This window comes from Phanerochaete carnosa (genome assembly GCF_000300595.1).
Source record: "Phanerochaete carnosa HHB-10118-sp unplaced genomic scaffold PHACAscaffold_1, whole genome shotgun sequence".
NCBI classification, from domain to species: domain Eukaryota; kingdom Fungi; phylum Basidiomycota; class Agaricomycetes; order Polyporales; family Phanerochaetaceae; genus Phanerochaete; species Phanerochaete carnosa.
In genome coordinates, this window is record NW_006767628.1 from 1,466,401 (window position 1) to 1,485,885 (window position 19,485).

Here is a 19,485-nt window from a genome sequence, read left to right on the forward strand (position 1 = left end):
TAGATAACACCGTCGTTGACGATGCGGAGAGAGGTGGACGTGACGGCTTACGCGCGTAGATGCCACAGTCGCAGCGGGTGACTGCGCTATGACTAATTTGTTAAACCTCCGCCTAATCTGAGTTACACGTGGGGCTATTGTTGAGCCACATATTCTATCTCCGACTTAACGTACCCGGAGAGTGTGACATTGGTGTCGGGGCCGTTGGCGTGACTTGTTCATCAACCACTTCGACGCCGTCGACTCCGTCACCGTCGCTGTTCTACTCTCTTCTATCTTCCCGTTAGGCCGACCTGGTAGACCTCTCATCGGGTTTGCCAACGTTATCCTTGATACCTGGACGACTTTCCGTGCGTTACGACACGGATTACTCAGCTTGCGTGGCAGCGACAAAAGCCTCAAAAAACCCTTCCTGAACGACCTCTAGTGACGAGGCCGTATTGACTCTCTGCTGGGCGACGACTTTCGTAGAATTCGGACTCTGTTTACTATAATTTTACGTACCGAACCTAGTGGCAATCCCGTTTTCCTCACCTCTCCATCTCCGTTGTTCCTCGCCAGCACTCCATCATGCTGGGCCACCAATTCGCCTATTCTGCGGCTCCGATCCGCAAAGTAAAGGAGGTTCAGTTTGGAATCCTCTCTCCGGAGGAAATTGTGCGTTTTTGCCTACTTCTTTGTGACTTTCTCAGGCTCACCCCTGTATGATAGAAAGCGTACTCCGTCGCAAAGATTGAACATCCTGAAGTTATGGATGAGACAACTCATAAGCCCAAGATTGGCGGACTGATGGATCCTCGGTTGGGCACTATCGATAGGAATTTCAAGTGCCAAACATGCGGGGAGGGTATGTCTGAGTGCCCTGGTCACTTTGGTCATATCGAGCTGGCGAGGCCGGTGTTTCACCCGGGTAAGTTTTCCAATAGTCCCCAAATTTCACTCAGCTCATGTGAATTCAGGCTTCGTCGTGAAAGTCAAGAAGATCTTGGAGTGTATATGTGTAAACTGTGGGAGACTGAAAGCCGACATTGTGAGTCGAGTCTCCCTTTCCTCTACTCGTTTCGCACCCCACCACCCAATTTTCTGGGGGCTCTCTCCCATGGAGAACCCCAAGCCCACACTGCGTCAGTTCTCGATTATCGGGACGTTCTTCCGCCCGGACGCGGACTGCGCGCGTTTTCGATCGCTTGATCGCCGCGCGGTCTATTACACACGCCCGGTGCTGGTTGGACGCGCGGTGTGCGGTGAAATGGGGGGCTGAGCGAGGAGTGCGAAAAATGAAATCTGTAGTGTGGTGACGCCGCGCTGAGATCATCGGTCTACCGCCCCCCCCCCCTGTAACGCAGATTGAGGGGTGTACGTTTGACCTGCACTTGCGACTCGGTGTTGATTGCCCCCTGCTTGTTAACGGTGTTGTCGGGAAGTTTCGAGTGACGCAGTCGTTGTCCTTACCAAACCATACTGACGTCTTAACCCGCATATTCTCCCTCACCAACTTGCGTCTCTGTGTGATCTTGCAACTGTAAGTCGGATCCAACATTCGCGGACCGGATACGGCATGTCCGCGATCCGAAGGCACGTATGCAAGTGGTGTGGAATTACTGCAAGGGCAAGATGATCTGCGAGCCGGACGAGCCTAGGGACGAGAATGACAACATGGAGAATGACGAGCCCAAGCGTGGTCATGGTGGCTGCGGTGCTGCCCAGCCGCAGATTCGGAAGGAGGGTTTGAAGCTCTTCGTCCAGTACAAACGCTCGAAGGATGAGGACGAGGTCTGTAACCTGCAGGTAAAGCTGTCAATCAGGTCTAACTCCTGAGTGTAGGAGGTGAAGACGTTGCAGCCTGACAAGAGGCTGTTCCCTCCACATGAGGTCTACAATGCGCTGAAGAAGATCCCCGATTCTGATCTGCATCTACTCGGTCTTTCGGACGAGTACGCGCGACCCGAATGGATGATTCTCACCGTTCTTCCTGTTCCTCCTCCCCCAGTGCGACCAAGCATTGCTGTTGATGGTGGCACTATGCGTAGCGAGGACGATCTGACCTACAAGCTAGGCGACATCATTAAAGCTTCTGCAAACGTGCGGCGATGCGAGCAAGAGGGTGCTCCTGCCCATGTTATCAACGAGTTCGAGCAGCTGCTTCAGGCGAGTGTTGTCGTTCGATGCTTGGTTGGGGGCGACTAACGTTACGCGCAATAGTTTCATGTCGCCACCTACATGGACAATGATATCGCTGGTATCCCCCAGGCACTGCAGAAGTCCGGCCGTCCGGTCAAGGCTATTCGTGCTCGTTTGAAGGGTAAGGAGGGACGTCTGCGTGGTAACCTCATGGGGAAACGCGTGGACTTCTCCGCTCGAACGGTAATCACCGGTGACCCCAACCTTGAACTGGATGAGGTCGGCGTACCACGGAGCATTGCGATGAACCTAACCTTCCCTGAGCGGGGTAAGTGCGTCCCAGAATTGACTCACTGTCGAAAGCTCAGCTTGTCTGGTAATTTCAGTGACACCTTATAACATTCACTGGCTGCAAGATCTTGTCCGCAATGGGCCTACGACATACCCGGGTGCGCGCTACGTCGTGAAGGACACTGGCGAGCGTATCGATCTTCGCTACAATAAGCGAGCGGATGCCTTTTTGCAGTTTGGATGGATCGTCGAGCGCCACCTGAAGGACGGAGAGTAAGTCGTTTTCAGATGTATGTTCGCGCTGTTAACTTACCAAGTTCGCTAGTTTTGTCTTGTTCAACCGACAGCCGTCACTGCACAAGATGAGTATGATGAGTCATCGCGTCAGACTTATGCCCTATTCCAGTAAGCGTTATCCTCATGTGAGCATACGCTGTGAACCAACGATGTGGCAGCGTTCCGCTTGAACTTGTCCGTCACGCCTCCGTACAACGCTGATTTCGACGGGGACGAGATGAACATGCAGTAAGTACAATATGCTCTGTGTGATTTGATGTATTGAAGCCTGTTCGTAGTGTGCCTCAGAGCGAGGAGACCCGAGCCGAACTCTCCCAAATCGCATGGGTACCACGACAGATCATTTCGCCTCAGGCTAACAAGCCAGTCATGGGTATCGTGCAGGACACACTTTGTGGTATTCGCAAGTTCACCTTGCGCGACACATTCCTGGACTGGACTCAAGTACAGAACATCCTGCTTTGGGTCCCAGACTGGGATGGCACTGTCCCAACGCCGGTCGTTATCAAGCCCAAACCGCTCTGGACAGGGAAGCAGCTCTTGTCGATGTGCATCCCGCGTGGTATCAACATCCATCGGAATCCTGATCCTAAATCGTCGAACCCCGTGTTTGACGATGGCGTGTTGATCGAAAACGGCGAGCTCATCTTTGGTATCGTCGATAAAAAGACTGTTGGTGCATCGCAAGGAGGCCTCGTTCACGTTGTCTTCCGTGAGAAGGGCCCGGAGATGACGCGACAGCTCTTCACCGGTCTCCAGCAAGTTGTCAACTACTGGCTCTTCCACAACGGCTTCAGTATTGGCATCGGCGACACCATTGCTGACCGGAAGACTATGGCGCATATCACGGAGCAAATTGCGATCCGCAAGCAGACCGTCGCTCAGATCATCGACGACGCCGCGCATGATCGTCTCAAGCCCCAACCCGGCATGACCATCCGAGAGTCTTTCGAGAGCAAGGTCGAGCGTGAGCTCAATCTGGCTCGTGATCAGAATGGTCAGTACGCGCAGAAGCACTTGAAGGAAGACAACAACGTCAAGCAGATGGTTGTTGCCGGCTCAAAAGGTTCCTTCATCAACATCTCGCAGATGTCCGTCTGTGTCGGCCAGCAGATTGTCGAGGGTCGCCGTATTCCCTTCGGCTTCCGCCATCGTACGCTTCCCCACTTCACCAAAGACGACTTCAGTCCCGAAGCCCGTGGCTTTGTCGAGAATTCGTATCTCCGTGGCTTGACTCCGCAAGAGTTCTTCTTCCACGCAATGGCTGGTCGCGAGGGTCTCATCGATACCGCCGTCAAGACTGCCGAGACCGGTTACATCCAGCGTCGCCTCGTCAAGGCGCTTGAGGACGTCATGGTTCACTACGACGGTACGGTGCGGAACTCGCTCGGCGATCTAATCCAGTTCGTCTATGGCGAGGACGGCATGGACGGAGCCTTCATTGAGAGGCAGAACATTGAGACATTCGCTCTCAGCAACCGGGAATTCGAGCACGACTATCGGGTCGATGTTACTGATCCATCTGGAGGCTTCTTGCCTGGTGTTCTGCAGCTTGGTCTCGATGATAGCTCTCTTGAGCTCCAGGCCAAGCTTGACGAGGAGTTCTCTCAGCTGTCGGAAGACCGTCAGCTCCTCCGCGAGTTCATTTTCCCACGCAGCGACCCAGCGACGGCGCGCTATCTACCTGTCAATCTCCATCGTATCGTTCAGAATGCGGTACAGATCTTCCACATCGACCGTCGCAAGCCTTCTGACCTGGAGCCCGCGTATATCATCGACGCGATCAGGGCTCTCTGCGAGCGTCTCGTTGTCGTTCGTGGCGATGACCCGCTGTCAAAGGAGGCCCAGGCGAATGCAACGCTTCTGTTTCGCATGCATCTGCGTGCGACATTTGCGACGCGTCGTGTCCTCGAGAGGTATCACCTCAACAAGGAGGCTCTTGAATGGGTGCTGGGCGAAATCGAGTCCAAGTTCAACCAATCGCTCGCTCATCCCGGTGAGATGTGCGGTACTCTGGCCGCGCAGTCCATTGGCGAGCCTGCCACGCAAATGACGCTGAACACGTTCCATTATGCCGGTGTCTCGAGTAAGAACGTCACTCTCGGTGTGCCACGTCTTAAGGAGATCATCAACGTTGCGACGAATATCAAAACACCATCGTTGTCCGTCTACCTGGAGTCGAAGTTAGCGAAGGACGCTGCGCTGGCGAAGAACGTCCAGCAGGAGCTGGCCTACACTTCGCTCCGCACGGTCACTGCTGCCGTTGAGATTTGGTACGATCCCGATCCCACCTCGACTATCATCGAGGAGGATAGCGTCTTCGTCGAGTCCTTCTTCGCTATTCCAGACGAGGAAGTGGAGTCGAAGCTCCATCTGCAATCACCGTGGCTCCTTCGTCTCGAGCTGGACCGTGCTAAGATGATTGACCGAAAGCTCACCATGGCTTACGTTGCTGGCCGTATCGCGGAGAGCTTCAAGACGGACCTATTCGTCATCTGGTCGGAAGACAACTCCGAGAAGCTAATTGTCCGATGCAGAGTCTTGGGCGGCGCGGACAAGGAGGACGATGGTATGGGCACCGTCGAGGAGGATATCTTCCTCCGGCAACTCGAGAACACCATGCTTAACTCTGTAAGTCTTCGCGGAGTGCCCAGTATCGAGCGCGTCTTCTTGCTGGAACACGACAAGATTATCATCACTCCGGATGGTGGTATCGACGCTCGTGGTGGTGAGAAGGAGTGGGTATTGGAGACGGATGGTGTCAACCTCAAGGCAGTCATGACCGTCGATGGCGTGGACTTCCGGCGCACGTACTCCAACAGCTGCGTCGAAGTATTCGGTGTCCTTGGTATTGAGGCCGCCCGCGCTGCGATCATGAAGGAATTGCGTGGTGTCATCGAGTTCGACGGCTCATATGTCAACTACCGCCACCTTGCGCTCCTTTGCGACCTAATGACCCACCGTGGTTCCCTCATGGCTATCACTCGTCATGGTATCAACCGTGCGGATACCGGCGCCCTCATGCGTTGTTCTTTCGAGGAGACGGTGGAAATCCTCATGGAGGCCGCAGCTGTTGGCGAGAAGGACGATTGCCACGGAATAGCGGAGAACGTAATGTTCGGCCAGATGGCTCCTATGGGCACCGGAGCATTTGACGTCGCCCTGGACATCGATATGCTCAAAGATGTCATTGTCGACCACCGCATCCCCGCACACACAAGCCTCGTCGCTCCACAGATGGATGGAGGAATGACGCCCGGGCAGGTCGCGATGACGCCGTACGACAGCAGCTCTCCCGTGTGGAATCCGGACGGTTCGTTCAAGGGTGAGACGGCTGCTTTCTCACCGCTGGCGATGAATGGAGGAGAGGACGCAGCGAGTTTCTCATATATGCCGTTCGGCCAGAGCCCCATGGGTGCCGGAAGCATGTCCCCAGCCGCACCGGGTTACAGCCCAAGCTCACCGAACGTGTATTCACCAACATCTCCTTATGTACCGCAATCGCCGTTCGCGGGCGCGACGTCACCATTCGGCACATCCCCCTATGCGACCTCGCCCTTCTACGACCGCAGCCGCGGACCGACGTCGCCAACGTATTCGCCGACATCCCCAGCTCTCAATCTCACCTCGCCAGGTTATTCGCCTACCAGCCCGAGATACTCCCCAACGTCCCCATCGTTCTCACCTACGTCGCCGCGCTACAGTCCTCAGTCACCGTCGTTCAGCCCAACATCGCCCAGATACTCACCGACCAGTCCTTCCTTTAGCCCGGCGTCTCCACGCTGTGAGTTTATTCTCGAAATAGCTGCATTTGCATATCGCTAACCTTATATCGTCGCAGATTCGCCAACTTCGCCTGCACAGATGTCACCGGCTTCTCCGAAGTACTCACCTACCTCACCTGTATCGCCTGCTTCACCCAAATATTGTAAGTCTAAGTCTCGTCGTATGATGGAGTTCGCTTACCGAAATCTTGACAGCACCTACGTCGCCGACCTATTCCCCTGCGTCACCAGCATATTCCCCTGCGTCGCCGGCGTATAGCCCTACGTCTCCGCAATGGTCGCCATCGAGTCCTTCGCAGCAGCAGAATGGCTCAAACACGATCCGCTCGAACGCGTACTCGATGTCGCCGTCGTGGGATTAAGTTGCCGGTGCTCTCTGTGTTCTCGGTACGAAGCCAGGCGTCGGTGCTGTCTTGATTCTTTTTTACTCTCGATAGTCATCAGCGGTATACATATACTGTCTAGCTCTGTTAAACGCATGCATGTAGATTACCCAACCGTCGTATTGTTATCCGCTGAAAATACCACACTGCTTGCTGCAAGATCTCAGGTGCAGAGGTAAAGCTTTGAGCTTTGATCATGAGAGCTGGGAACTTCTTCGCTCAATGTGGATGCATCACGTGAGCTAGCCTATAAAATTGCGTCCGCGTGCGATTTCTCTTCACCAACGCACCTTTCGTCAAATTGCAGACCTTGCCCATGCGATATTTTCGTCGACACCTACGGCTGGTCTGTGCCATTACAGGGCGGATAGGAACTCGGACGTCTTAGTGCTTAGTTTTTCGCCTGCGTTTCTAGCGGGTGGGGGGTAGCCGGTGGTTCGTACACTCACACCCTGTGTACTGTGAATGCTACTTGCCTTTATAGCGAGGAAGGTCGCAAATATAGCCTTTTTGTAATGGTTCAAGTTATCGAAGTTGCTGTGTTGCGGGTTCCAACGTAATAGGGAGCTGTCAGTCTTGAGCAACAAGTTCAGTTCTCTGCGCATGCGATACACATTCCAGCGGCTAGGCTACTTCTTTTCCATCTCTCTTGAAGACCTTTCCGCCCTTCATGACGAAGCTAATGCTGCCCTTATCTACAGCACTGGTAAAGTTCTTCTCGAAATCTCCTGTCGTCGCGATAATGTCCGCTGCGAAGCCCTTCCTGACAGCACCAAACGGTACCTCGTTGTCGCCGACGATGCGCGCGTCCTCTTGGAGCTGTTCGACCCTGGCTAGGCGCGCGGCGCCCTCGCGGCCCTCCCAGCGCATGCTCCGGACGCACTTCCAGCCGGCGAGCGTCGCCCACTGAAGCGTCTCGCGCCAGCCCGCCCCGAGCTGAACCATGAGCTTCATCTCGAGCGCATTGTCCCCGTGCGCGAACGCGCCGGTGTCGCCGCCGCACGCGATCCGGATGTCACGCGGCCGCTTCTGGAGGAAGAGCTGGAAGCTCTGCACCGCGCGCTGCCACGCCACGGAGTGTTGCCCCGCCGAGCTGTAGAACACCGCGAGCGTCGGGTTCCAGAAGAGTGGGAGCGTCATCGCCGCGGTGCTGGTGCTGCGCACCGGGAAGAGGCACCCTTGCTCTTGCACGTCCTGCAGCAGCGCGAGCATGTCGAATCCATGTTCGATACTGTCAACGTGCAGGTTGGCGTCTGCGGTCAGGCGCCGCAGCGTTTCTGCGTCCTGCGCATGCGCGACGATCTTCACCCCCAGGCGGTGCGCTTCGGTGATCATGGTACTGATCTCTGAATCCGTGAATGACCCGATGGAGGCAGCTGCAACGGCTGGGGAGACGTCAAGCATGTTGGCGCGGATGCGATAGTCTGCGATGTTGCCAGCCTAAGTATGGCTCTGATCGGCGGATGTGACATTTACTAACCTGCATAGATCTGGAATGGCAAGTTTTTGAGTCAGCAATCTAGTCCGACGTATTCACCAATGTCATTACCTTGATCCAGTCTGCGCCAGCGCCGATTTGCCTGCGGACAGCTTTAGCACATTCGACCTCACCATCCGCAACTTCAGCTCCTATAACGCCCTCCACGCCGTCACGGTCCGGATACAACGGGTTCTTTGGACCTGTACATTTCTGGATATCAGCTCCAGAAGAGGCTAATAAGGTCCAGGGGGTCACACCATAGCTCCCTGTGGCAACAATGGCACGGTTGGCGGTAAAGTACCGTGGTCCGACGGCGATTGGGTTAGGTCCGGAGAGGCACTTGCGAAGAGCTAGATCCGCGTCCTGAGCACCTTCAGTGCCCAGGTCACTGTAGGATATTGAGTCAGCGACGACATATACGGCAGGCATACAATATGTACGCACCGTACGGACGTGTAACCCGCCATCAGGGTACGTCTGGCATGAGTCGTGGCACGGATGGTTCGTTCAGCGAGACTCTCGCGAGTAACCTGGTCTGTCCAACTCGTCTCCGAGTAGGAGTGTAGGAACACTGCGCATTGTTAGCTGCTGCCCTTTGCACAATATATATCAAGCGTACTGTGGACGTGGGTGTCGACGAATCCCGGCAAGACGGTCTGTCCACGCAGGTCGATGGTCGAATCATCCTTGAGATCGATACCTCTTTCTTCAAACCACTCCTTCTTGTCCTCGTATTTGTCGACCTTAAGGATCAGGCCCAAGTCTGAAGAGACTGTAATGAGCTGATTCTCGACGAGGTCACCCGTGTACGAGTCGAAGAGCTTTCCGGCAACGATATTCATGTTTCTCGTCATCGGCGGCCAGTGCATCGTCCGCAGTGTCGAGAGACAACAGCCGCAGCCAGCTTGTTCAACCCCCGAGTCCTTTCCACTCCCACCATGTGCGGCCGAAGAACATGGACTGTATTAGGTTCTGAATCTTCTGATGAAGACACATGCGCCCGCGAACAGCGCTCGCAAGTCATCGTCCAGCGACAAATTTTGGTTCAAGACAGCCATGGACCTTTGCACTCGCTCTTTCCGATCTCTGCGCCGAACGTCGAGGGGCACCCGCCTGAAGCGCGCCGAACGATGAGCACGAGACACTCCGGGCGGATCCACGAGCAGGCCCAGCTTATCATGTCGGCCGTACCGCTATCGGCTCTTGCACGGTCATTCCGGACCTCCAACCTCTCCTCTCGACGTCGACAATGACCTTCCGTCTCCTCTGGGGGACTATCCCCCGCCTCTCGCGGCGGCCACTCTATCGCTCATTCGCGTCGGCGTCGCCTCGCCCGGTCCGCTCGCGCCTGCCGGCACTCGGCGTAGTCTCTGGCCTCTCGGTCGCTTCGTACGTCTGGCTCACCGACCAGTCTGTACACGCAGACGCAGAAGAGTCGAGGCATGAGCGTCCATCGCCGTCCCTTTCGAGCCTCGTCCGCGCGTATGTGGTGTATACGATGTGCTCGATACCGCCGCTCATCGATTGGTCGCCCCAAATCTTGTCCACCCTGCTCGCAATCCCCGTCGTCGGCGATGTCACAAAGGCTATCGTGCGTATCACGTTCTTCGACCACTTTGTCGGCGCGGAAACCGCGGAAGAGGCCATCCCGCTGGTGAAACAGCTGCGTGCAGAGAATAAGGGATGTCTGTTCGCGTACAGCGTCGAGGTCGATGAGCACGAGGCAGCGGGCAAGGCTGCGCGCAAGGGCAAGAACGTGCAACCGGTATACAAGCAAAGTATGCAGGAGATGATCCACAGTATCGATGTCGCGGCGGATTTTGAGGACAAGCATCTACCTCCGGGTTCTAGTAAGGGTAGAAGGACATGGGTAGCGGTAAAGCTGGTGTGTATACTGTCTTTACGTCGCGACAATTCTCTAACATTTCATGCAGACAGCGTTACTTCCCAGCCACCAATCTATGGTCAACTTCTCTCGGTATCTCCTCCAGCATCGTTCCTCTACCTCGGTTCCTTTCCCGGGCACACTACATCAGTCAGATCTTGACGTGTTCTACCGCAAGGTCGATGCGAACGAGATCTTGGCTGATCAGGATATCTTAGATCTTAAAGACTTGTTTACGGACTTGAACGCTATCTGTCAGCACGCCCATGAACGTGGTGTCAAGATCATCATCGATGCGGAGCATAGTTGGTACCAGGTTAGCTCGTCTTTGTGTGAAGAAAGATCGTGAAGCTCACGAATGGCAGCCTGCGATAGATGCATTCGCCTTTGCGCTCATGTCGAAGTACAACCGGTCGTCCTCTTCGTCAGTGTCACCCAACGTTCAGCCACTAGTCTACAACACATACCAAGCATATCTCCGCCGGTATGCAAATAATCCTGAGCTCTCGGCATTGTACTAAGTTATATATTAGGAACGAATCACACTTGGCGCACAGCCTGCAAACTGCGAGAGCGAATGGTTTCGCGCTCGGAGTGAAGCTCGTCCGGGGAGCGTACCACCCGCACGAGATAGCCGCGCACGCCGCCGCTCGCTCACAGGACAAGAAGCCCAAGGTGCACGCACCCTCCGTCTCTCCAGACGACCTCCCGCCAGTGTGGACCACGAAGCCCGAAACGGACGCGTGCTACGACCGGTGCGTCGGCCTGCTCCTGGACGCCGTTGCTGCGGACGTTGCGCCGCCGAAGTTGTCGTGGTTCCGCAAGGCAGAGGCGCCGACTCGAGCGCTGACGATCGGCGTGCTCTTCGGGACGCACAACTGGACGAGCTGCCGCCTCGTGCTCGACCGCCTCGTCGAGAAGGGGCTCGCGAATGCCGAGGGCGCCACGTCAGAGCGTGAGCCTATCGTGCACATCGGAAGCGAGGTCGCCGAGCGTGTGGCGCTGGCGCAGCTGTATGGTGCGTGTCCGGCCTTTTGGGACGGGGTTGCACTGGCCGCTGACGCTGTTGGTAGGCATGCATGACGACTTGACGGACTACCTCGTCGGCCGGATCCGCTCTTCGATGCCATTCGTGATCAAGTACGTGCCCTATGGGGCGCTTGCGGAGGTACGCGTACTCTTCCCTAAGTGGACAGATGCTGAGGTGCAGCGCAGGTTATGCCGTACCTCGGACGCCGGGCGATCGAGAATAAGTCTGTGCTGGGCGATGGCGTTGCGGCCGCGGAACGCAGTCGCGCTTGGGAAGGGATTAAGCAGAAGATTTTCGGCTGAGGGCTCGTGGCTACAAGGAGGTTTGGATGCGCGCAAAACAATATTTCATAGACGTTGTACGGATCTCACTGGCAAGTGCTCTGACATAGATAGTAGGGGAGGATTGCATTACATAATGACAAGCACTGATTGACAACATCCTCTATGCCTCTCGCTACTGCGGTAGTGACCGCGGGCGCAATCCGAGTGGTTCTTCGAATTTTGATTTTTCAGGCTTCCAAGCTTCACATTTCTTGGAGTGATGTAAGGATAGCTCTAGTTCGGCACGAACTGCTTGATGTCGTCTGCAGCCTGTCACAACTTAAGAGCGGCCTGCCTGGTGCTTTTATATTGCACTTTGAGCACGTATGTATCCATGGCATTGGTCCATATGATTACTTTAAGCATAAGATTGAGGCCTGGCTGGTCCCGACAAGTCATGTTCACACCCGTAAAGGGAAGGAAACGGCTGCAAACATGCTGATGGTGCGGGGCCTGAGCCCACTCGGCTACCGACCGTCATACAGCTCCGCCAAAAAAGAAAGAAAGAAAGAAAGACAATAAACGGCTGCAAAAATCCACAATAATGATGCGGCAAAGGCCGGACACGTACGTCATACGCAACATATTTCGCCCGTTAGCCCGGATTTGACCGCCTCGCTGCTAGGTACCTCCCCCAGAGGTTCGCACTGGGTGGTAGGTGCAGTTTTTTTTGCTTGCATAACCAGCCAAAAGCTAGGCGAACAAGAACCTGTGTTTAACCGGTTTTCATTCGAGAAAACTTGGAGACAAACCTTCCTTTTTCACTAGTTTTGTCGCGTTTCAGCCTCTTTTAGCCGGTTTTGCACCAATTTATGCACCAATTTACCCCAATGTACAACCGGGAAACAATCGGTTCTTGTTTTCCCAATTTTGACTGGGTTTCTTCAAGAAAAAAACGTGCTTACCACCCTGTGTCGTCTTCATCCATACTCATATCGTCGCTGTGGCATGAGCTGAAAATCTCCGAGAAGTTGCATCATGGCCTGCTTCCAAGATCTACCTCCAGAATTATGCTTAAGGGTTCTCTGCTGTCTTCCTGCGCTGGTCGTAGTTCGTCTTCAGCAAGTACGCGTCACTTCACTCACGTCATTTGTTGTAAGGCGTATGCTAACCTCATATAACGTGTAAGGTGTCGTCAAGCCTTCGCAAGCTCATCAGAAACTCGTTAGAGCTTCAATACAAGATCGAATGTTTCCTGGAGGGAGCAGTAGATGAGGCTCCGGAGTCGCAGCACTCTACCCGAGACAAAATGGAAAAACTGAAGCTGTGGCGTCAAATGTGGAAGCGGCCATCCTGGTCTGAAGAACGCAGGCTGCCCCCGATCCACAGTCATCCCTGTGTCTCCGGGCCCGTCTTTGCTCATGGGACATCCGAACACTCACCGCATACCGCTATCGAGTTCCATGCCCTAGAGGGAAGGCTAAGAAATGTCAAGCCAAAAAGTTGGACACTGGACGGGCTCCGTGAATATGAAGTGTTCAAGTTCGACTGGTATCAAGACCTCTTGGTTATTGTTGAAAAGTGCGGCTTTCTCAGCTTTGTACAAGGACAGTTGTTTGCTAACTCGTGCATTATGCTCAGCTCCATTGGAAGTGACGAGGTAACACTACGTTTTCTGAGCTGTACAACCGGTGGACCACATCCTGCGGCCAGACACACCAATCTTCGTACGATGCTTCCTAAAGCGAGAGTAAGAACTAATGAAGAGCTCTTCGAATTGCGGGTTTGCGGAGACATTATCGCAGCCCGCTATGAATATTCGGATGGACTGATTTTCGGATTATGGGTGTTCGATTGGAGACGCGGCTCTTTGCTTTTGGTATGTACGGCCTCCTAATCCCTTTACCGACCACTCATCTTCCTATGCCCTACATAGCACTTGGGTGTGGGTAGGTCTAACACTCTGGAACACGAGGAGAATATGCCACATCACTTTGCATTCCTCGACTCTCGTCACCTTCTCATCTCGACATATGGAAGCAGCCATTTGCAAGTCCTTGTGGTTTTCGACTGCTATGGCGTTTCTTCCGCTCAGCGATTGCTCTTTCTGGATGCGATGCGGCATCATGCCTCGCTCGTCCTGGAGCTCCCACATAGATCAATCCTGTGGTCTGACCACTTGTTCTTCAGTCTTGATTGTCAGCCTGACAGCCCCTTCGCGCTACCAGCACAGATCGAGGGTGTCACTTTCCGCGCCGCAGGACCACCCGTCGTGCTCGTAGGCATGGAAAACGGAGATCAACCCCCAATCCAGTGCGACATTTTCATCCCGGGCCAATTCATCTTATCTCAGCTCACACGAGCTCGTGCGCGCCGTGCATCCACCTCCTCCGTCCCCTGGATAGCATGGCAGGACTATTCGCGCGAATGTCGGCTTTTCAATACTCTAAGGAGGTGCTCTGGCAGTGTATACGGTGCAAGGTATGCCTTTGAAGGAAAAGTCCGACAGAGCACAGAAACCGCGCAGAGTTCACTAGATGGCCGCCTCATCCTCATCCGCCACTTTGGCGAGCCTGCAGCGATCCTCCGCGATACGGACGTTGACAGCTTCACAGAAGATAACGAAGGTGGCGGTGCGGTAAAGCCCCGTGTGTATGCTGTGCTGGAGCCGTCCGATGAGTTGAACCGAGACATCTGGACTAAGCCGATGTGGACAGGCGCACCGTATCTCTAAACGTGGACCGATATCAGGCTGAAAAATTGGGCATCATTCTACCTTCTTGAAGATGGGATAATCACCGACGAGAAGGAGGTAGGGTATTTTGTGCAAGCAAATCTCACAATATGCTCATACTCATATTTATGATCGCGTTACAGGCCGCGCGCGTACACGTTCTAATTTCTTGTATAGATCCAATGCATAGCTTCTTGTGTAATTTACACCGCTTCTCTCTCGAGCTTGTTCGGTGATTTGTTCAACTGTCGGGAATGTTATTTCACGACCAGGCTGTCCGTCGACCACGCCAGAGACCGCCAGCGTACGTGCCGCTCAGGCGGCTACGCGACGCGACAGTCACAAAACCAGGCTGCAGGAATGCCGTCAAGCTCCGCGCTATCACTTCTATAGCCCCGACCAAAGCCGCTTCGTGATAGCATCCGCTGAGGGGACGTGCAGCGACCGAACGCCCCAGAGCCTACCGTGACAAAGTATAAGAGGTTCAATGCTGAAAGCGCTGATTAAGATGATCTTCCGCATAACAACACGATCGTTCGTCACAAGGAACTGGCTACCATTTGTGCCCGCTGAGTCGAAAATGTTCCGTTTGAGCAGTTCCACGCACGATGCTGGCCCGAGGGAAAGATCTCCGCTGGCCGCACGGTTAGCAGTAACCAGAACCATGCCAAGACGCTATGGTAGTGCTCAAGTAGGGGGTTCGTGGTGATGTTTCTCTACGACCCGATAGAGCGAGTAATGAGTAGGGAAAGAAAGACTATTCGTAAGCGGTGGTCCTCCGCCCCGAATATCGTGTGGCCAGACTCTGGCGATCCCAGCAGGTCAGTCCCCAAGTACTGGCATTGAGGCCCGACATATGGGTGGCAAGGTGGAAGGCAATAATGAGGGCATTCTTTGGGTCATGCGGGAACGTGGGAGCAAAGCTGTCCAGCTTGTAGCGAGAGCCTGGGAGATATTTCTCCAGTCTCCACAGAATCATCCTTAAGACAGGACATGAAGGGATCTTACTATTACCACAGGTTCAGACACGGACCAAAACATGACGCCCTTCTGCTCAAGAATCTGACCTTCCGACACAGCAATCACCCTCACGGCAGAAGCGATCCGACAGCTTGAATGGCTGGTGATAGGGGAAGACGAATAATTTTGTCCGGGTCACTCCCAACTTGAACTTGAATTTAAAAGAGAAAAATTAAAATTTTCGAAAACCGACCGAGCTGAGGGTAACTTCCACTGCAACAGACAGACTGTCAATGTTGCCCTGAGCAAACCGTTTGGGCAGGAACTCGTCAAGGTCATGGGTAGCTTGGTTGAGGACTGGGGACTCGAGTGACGGAGGATTTCAGTGAGAAGAAGGCAAACGGACTCAGATATGGAAGGCTTAGAGGCAACAGTGACGCTATCTGCAATGATGCCCGCAGCATTCGGGATTGCGCTCATACTACTTCACCGTCTCTACCTTCACGGATGCTGAAAATGTGTTGGTCGTGACTCGGACTCGAACCCCTGCTCTGGCGCACCTGGGACCACGCCACATATAGGTGGATCCGAGTCACGGCAAGTCGCTCTGAAAGGCCCGCCTTTGCTTTGGCTATACACTTTATCTTCGCCAACAACTTGAACATTACCGTAACCTCTTTTTGACCCCGCATGAAAAAGGGGTAGATGATGATCACTGTTAGTTTGCTCTTTAGCCTACTCTTGCACGTCGATAGCATGTGCGGTCACGCGGAATGGGCCCAAAATGAAAGAGCCAGTAGAGTGGCTCTGCCGGCATGAGGCATCTACTGCGCGTCGCCGACTCGCCGCGCAATATCTGGGACCGATCTCGGCGCTTGGAGAGGCCTTTCTCCGCGAAAGTTTACGGATAGTACCGTCACTAACCCCGGGGAGCGAGGCTGCGCTATCTGCGATCCTATGCCCTGTTCCCAGAGCATGGCGCCGGAACGTATTGGGAGAATCCCAGTCCGTGGCTTTGGCTCCTCATGTTGCGTGTCATGCTTTCCAGACACGCCCATGCATCGGCGATTGCTTTCTCGTAACCGTCCCTCGAGGAGGGCAGGGCCCGCGGTTTAGAGAATTGTGTGACACGGCGATTGCTTACCAACTGACCTGCGAGTCCGGTATGCTGTGTTGAGAATACAGTTTATTCTGTTGTAAACATTGGTTATGAGTATTCAATGATCTTCTGAGTGGCCGACTTGTAATGGGATAAATTGGCAGGTTATCGTGCCGTATGTATCGCTGAAACTCGAGCTGATCAAATAAGCTGTCCTAAGAAATTGCACCAGAACGTAGTCTAATGGATCAACCATCCGGACTAAAATTTCGCTGAGGTGCACGACCGAGACTGTTTGACACTCGAGTCACCTCGTCGATGTGGAAAACACCCCGTTGAATGAGCCGCATGTGGCGTGGCCAATGGCGTGCATTCTCAAAATTACCACCAAGTCTTCCAAGCCATGCCTACCACCTGACTGAGACATTTACCATGGTGCATAAGGTCCTGGGAAGGAGAAGGGCTGTGATGACCCCAAAAGCTCAGTGTGGACGTCAAAAAATGCGCCACAGAACACAAAGCAACTTTTCCGGACTTTTATCAAAGAAGTTCTTGAGGCCGAGGGAGGTAAATCTTGGTTTTCGCTGCTCACATAAAGTAGCTACAGTAAGATGGCGCGGATTTGTTCAAGAAGATTGGACAGGACGACCGCTACCAAGACGCATCTATCCTCGAGAAACGAGTCGACGAATTCTTAGAGAGACCTCTTGCACTGTCTACTGGCACAGGGCTAGTACACGACTTACTGCATTACTGCGCGCGTAGATGTATGCATTATTACAGGACAATCTAAGCTGTGCCCCGCTATAGCATACCTGAGGTTTTGTCCCGCACAGGTGCCTAACGGTACCAAGCTTCCCACTGGACAACACCGGCATCGCCAAGTCCATGTGGTTACTGCCCGTCTAGTTCGATAACCTGCACCTGATGAACAAAGGCCTTAGAGATAAACCGCTCAGCTGTAACTGCTATGAGTGCCTACGGCGATTCCACGAGTTGCAGGACTTCCAATATGTCCATAGCGCCTGCAACTTGGTAGAGGAAAGCTTGTGTTCCCGCATCGATCTTTATACACAAGGTGAAAGCGGCTAAGTCTGCAGTTCCATGGTCTAAGATCGGGCCCCAGCTAGCTCGCAGCTGAATATTGACGTTTTCTGCCGTAGACTCGGGTTGGAGACGAGCCCGCCGCAGAACCCCGCTATCCCCGCCACCAAAATCGCCCAACTCGATTACCCAAGCTGAAGTGTCCGAACCTGAGATAGTGGAAGCCACACAAACAAGTGGAAAGAGAGCCCGAGGTGCCGCACCTTGCGACCCTATAGACGAACCAATTACGAAGAAGGCACGCTCAAGTAGGGATATCTTCCTTGATTCCGTAAAATCTGCGTACACACATTACAGCGATGAAAATACCTACAAACGGCACCTTAACTGGACCCAGAAGGTGCAGCAGCCACGCGCAGCTCTTCATCTGCCCGGGACGAAACATAGCATCCCAGGCTCTCGTTCCACGTGAAGTCGTGCGCAAGAACCTGGGTAAGTGTCTGGAACGCCCGCACATTGGCAAACGGCACGCCAGTCCTCGGGTCACGATATTTGGCTCGATGGCCGGTGATTGGACAAGTGTCCACTGGACGGCCTGCAGCAATTAATGCTCAGCTCCACGAAAAAAAAAACGCATTGGTTGAGATGGCGCTTACTGGTCGGTCTGCCTTTTCCAGAGTACACCTTGAGTTCCTCCCACTTGGCGTGGTCGCCGAACATGGCAGCCATCGTATCCTTCCAAAGCGGCTTGGAAGCATCCTCCTCCTGGGACAGTTCGTGCACCACGTAATTCTTGGCAACGATCTCTGTACGCTCAATCGGTTCGGGCTGTGGCTGTGGCGGTGAGGGCGCAGTTGATTGCTGTGGTGGGGCAGGGGTCCACGACGAGGGGCCCGCAACCGGCGTCTCTTGATTGTAGTGGTGAATAAAGGTCACTGCCGGCGTGCTCGCGCTAGGCGGGGGTGGTGGGGCGGGCTCACGGTGGGCGCTGTGTGTCGGTGGAGCGAGCTGAAGGAATCCTGGAGGAAGATGAGAATCGGCATAGGCATATGAGTACTGTGGCGAAGGTGCCGGAGGAGCGATAGGTTCGGGCTGGATCTTGACAGTGACAGTCTCGGCTTTGCTGACCACACGAAGTAGCGGACCTTCAACAGCCGTCCTCACAAGCCGCGCTTTCTTGCGCTTCTCTTCTTCTAGAGCTAGGTAGTTGCGATGTTCTTTGATATTGCCTTCCTCCATGTCCAAGGCTCGGGCAATCAGCTCGTCCTGGGTAGGCGGGCGTATCTTCGTCCTATTCCTCTTAGGTAATGTAGACTGCCCCAGCAGATCAGTCGAAGCAATTCTCGTGTACTAGAAATCGTCGCATACCTTTTTCTCCATTTCGTCTTTTATGCGCAGGTCAGTCATCGAGGTGTTGAGCCTAGTATGCGATCTCTGGCTCTGCCGTTTCCCGCTCTCTACAACAGCACCTGTCTCTGCATCGACGACCACACCCATCGAGACTCGCCTCTTCATCTTTCTTTGGACGGCAGTTTTAAGCTGGTCATTGGTAGACAAGTCCGGATCAAATGTAGCCTTCTGTCGTGCATGCGCCGCTGCCGTCACTTTCTCGAGCTGGGTGCGAGCAACCTGCACAAGCTCAGGTGGGAGGCAAACAGAAGGAACAAAGAGCCTACCTTCTTGACTTTGCGCTCTTCATCTTGGACTATCTTCTCCGCAGAGGCGTCGACGTCCCCCTGAGCACCTTCTTCGTCTGTGCTCTCAAAGTCGGATTCGAAAGCATCCTGCTCGTCTACTCTCTTTTCAGACATGTGCAAAATCACTCGGTATGCATGTCACACCTTTTGCTACGATGAAATCGTCATCTTCCTCAACATCATGGCCCAATTCTTCCGAGCGAAACTCGGCCAGTGCAGCCTCCATTCTGCCATGAGCTTAACACCGAACTGCATACGGCTAATTGCGCATATACCTGTTTCCGGCGGTGCTACGCCTCGACCTGCGCGTAACCAGCAACTCGCCATCGTCTGCCATCCTGGACGCTGCTCAGTAATAGATAATGGTGGCAAAATGTGAGAGCAAGAGGCAAAGAGATCCAGGTGCGCGTCTCCAG

At 54.1% G+C, this 19,485-nt stretch overlaps 6 protein-coding genes across 6 annotated transcripts; 4 read left to right on the plus strand and 2 right to left on the minus strand.

Moving 5' to 3' along the window:
- Positions 1-414: 414 nt before the first annotated feature.
- PHACADRAFT_246551 (uncharacterized protein) lies at positions 415-6,994 on the plus strand. Its single transcript, XM_007389935.1, has 12 exons — positions 415-657; positions 712-910; positions 960-1,030; positions 1,528-1,773; positions 1,825-2,148; positions 2,203-2,449; positions 2,508-2,685; positions 2,738-2,817; positions 2,868-2,937; positions 2,988-6,493; positions 6,551-6,637; positions 6,690-6,994. The coding sequence occupies exons 1-12, from the start codon at positions 571-573 to the stop codon at positions 6,854-6,856; spliced, it is 5,262 nt and encodes a 1,753-aa protein (XP_007389997.1). The 5' UTR covers positions 415-570; the 3' UTR covers positions 6,857-6,994.
- A 507-nt stretch (positions 6,995-7,501) lies between these two features.
- On the minus strand, positions 7,502-9,199 carry PHACADRAFT_189669 (uncharacterized protein; the record flags this gene model as incomplete). Its single annotated transcript, XM_007389936.1, has 6 exons — positions 7,502-8,301; positions 8,358-8,367; positions 8,427-8,557; positions 8,615-8,745; positions 8,802-8,928; positions 8,977-9,199. 6 exons carry the CDS (start codon positions 9,197-9,199, stop codon positions 7,502-7,504), a joined length of 1,422 nt encoding a protein of 473 aa, XP_007389998.1.
- A 446-nt stretch (positions 9,200-9,645) lies between these two features.
- PHACADRAFT_246555 (uncharacterized protein) lies at positions 9,646-11,691 on the plus strand. The gene is made up of 6 exons (XM_007389937.1): positions 9,646-10,242; positions 10,292-10,558; positions 10,608-10,726; positions 10,776-11,260; positions 11,316-11,410; positions 11,458-11,691. Exons 1-6 carry the CDS (start codon positions 9,856-9,858, stop codon positions 11,572-11,574), a joined length of 1,470 nt encoding a protein of 489 aa, XP_007389999.1. The 5' UTR covers positions 9,646-9,855; the 3' UTR covers positions 11,575-11,691.
- Positions 11,692-13,161: 1,470 nt separating this feature from the next.
- On the plus strand, positions 13,162-13,435 carry PHACADRAFT_246556 (uncharacterized protein; the record flags this gene model as incomplete). Its single annotated transcript, XM_007389938.1, has 1 exon — positions 13,162-13,435. The coding sequence occupies exon 1, from the start codon at positions 13,169-13,171 to the stop codon at positions 13,430-13,432; it is 264 nt and encodes an 87-aa protein (XP_007390000.1). The 5' UTR covers positions 13,162-13,168.
- Positions 13,436-13,456: 21 nt separating this feature from the next.
- PHACADRAFT_246557 (uncharacterized protein) lies at positions 13,457-14,503 on the plus strand. Its single transcript, XM_007389939.1, has one exon. The coding sequence runs from the start codon at positions 13,820-13,822 to the stop codon at positions 14,267-14,269; it is 450 nt and encodes a 149-aa protein (XP_007390001.1). The 5' UTR covers positions 13,457-13,819; the 3' UTR covers positions 14,270-14,503.
- Positions 14,504-17,670: 3,167 nt separating this feature from the next.
- On the minus strand, positions 17,671-19,464 carry PHACADRAFT_110047 (uncharacterized protein). The gene is made up of 6 exons (XM_007389940.1): positions 19,345-19,464; positions 19,224-19,296; positions 19,049-19,171; positions 18,741-19,001; positions 18,029-18,686; positions 17,671-17,967 (listed from the first exon to the last, which is right to left on the minus strand). The coding sequence occupies exons 1-6, from the start codon at positions 19,404-19,406 to the stop codon at positions 17,756-17,758; spliced, it is 1,389 nt and encodes a 462-aa protein (XP_007390002.1). The 5' UTR covers positions 19,407-19,464; the 3' UTR covers positions 17,671-17,755.
- Between the last annotated feature and the right edge of the window lie 21 nt (positions 19,465-19,485).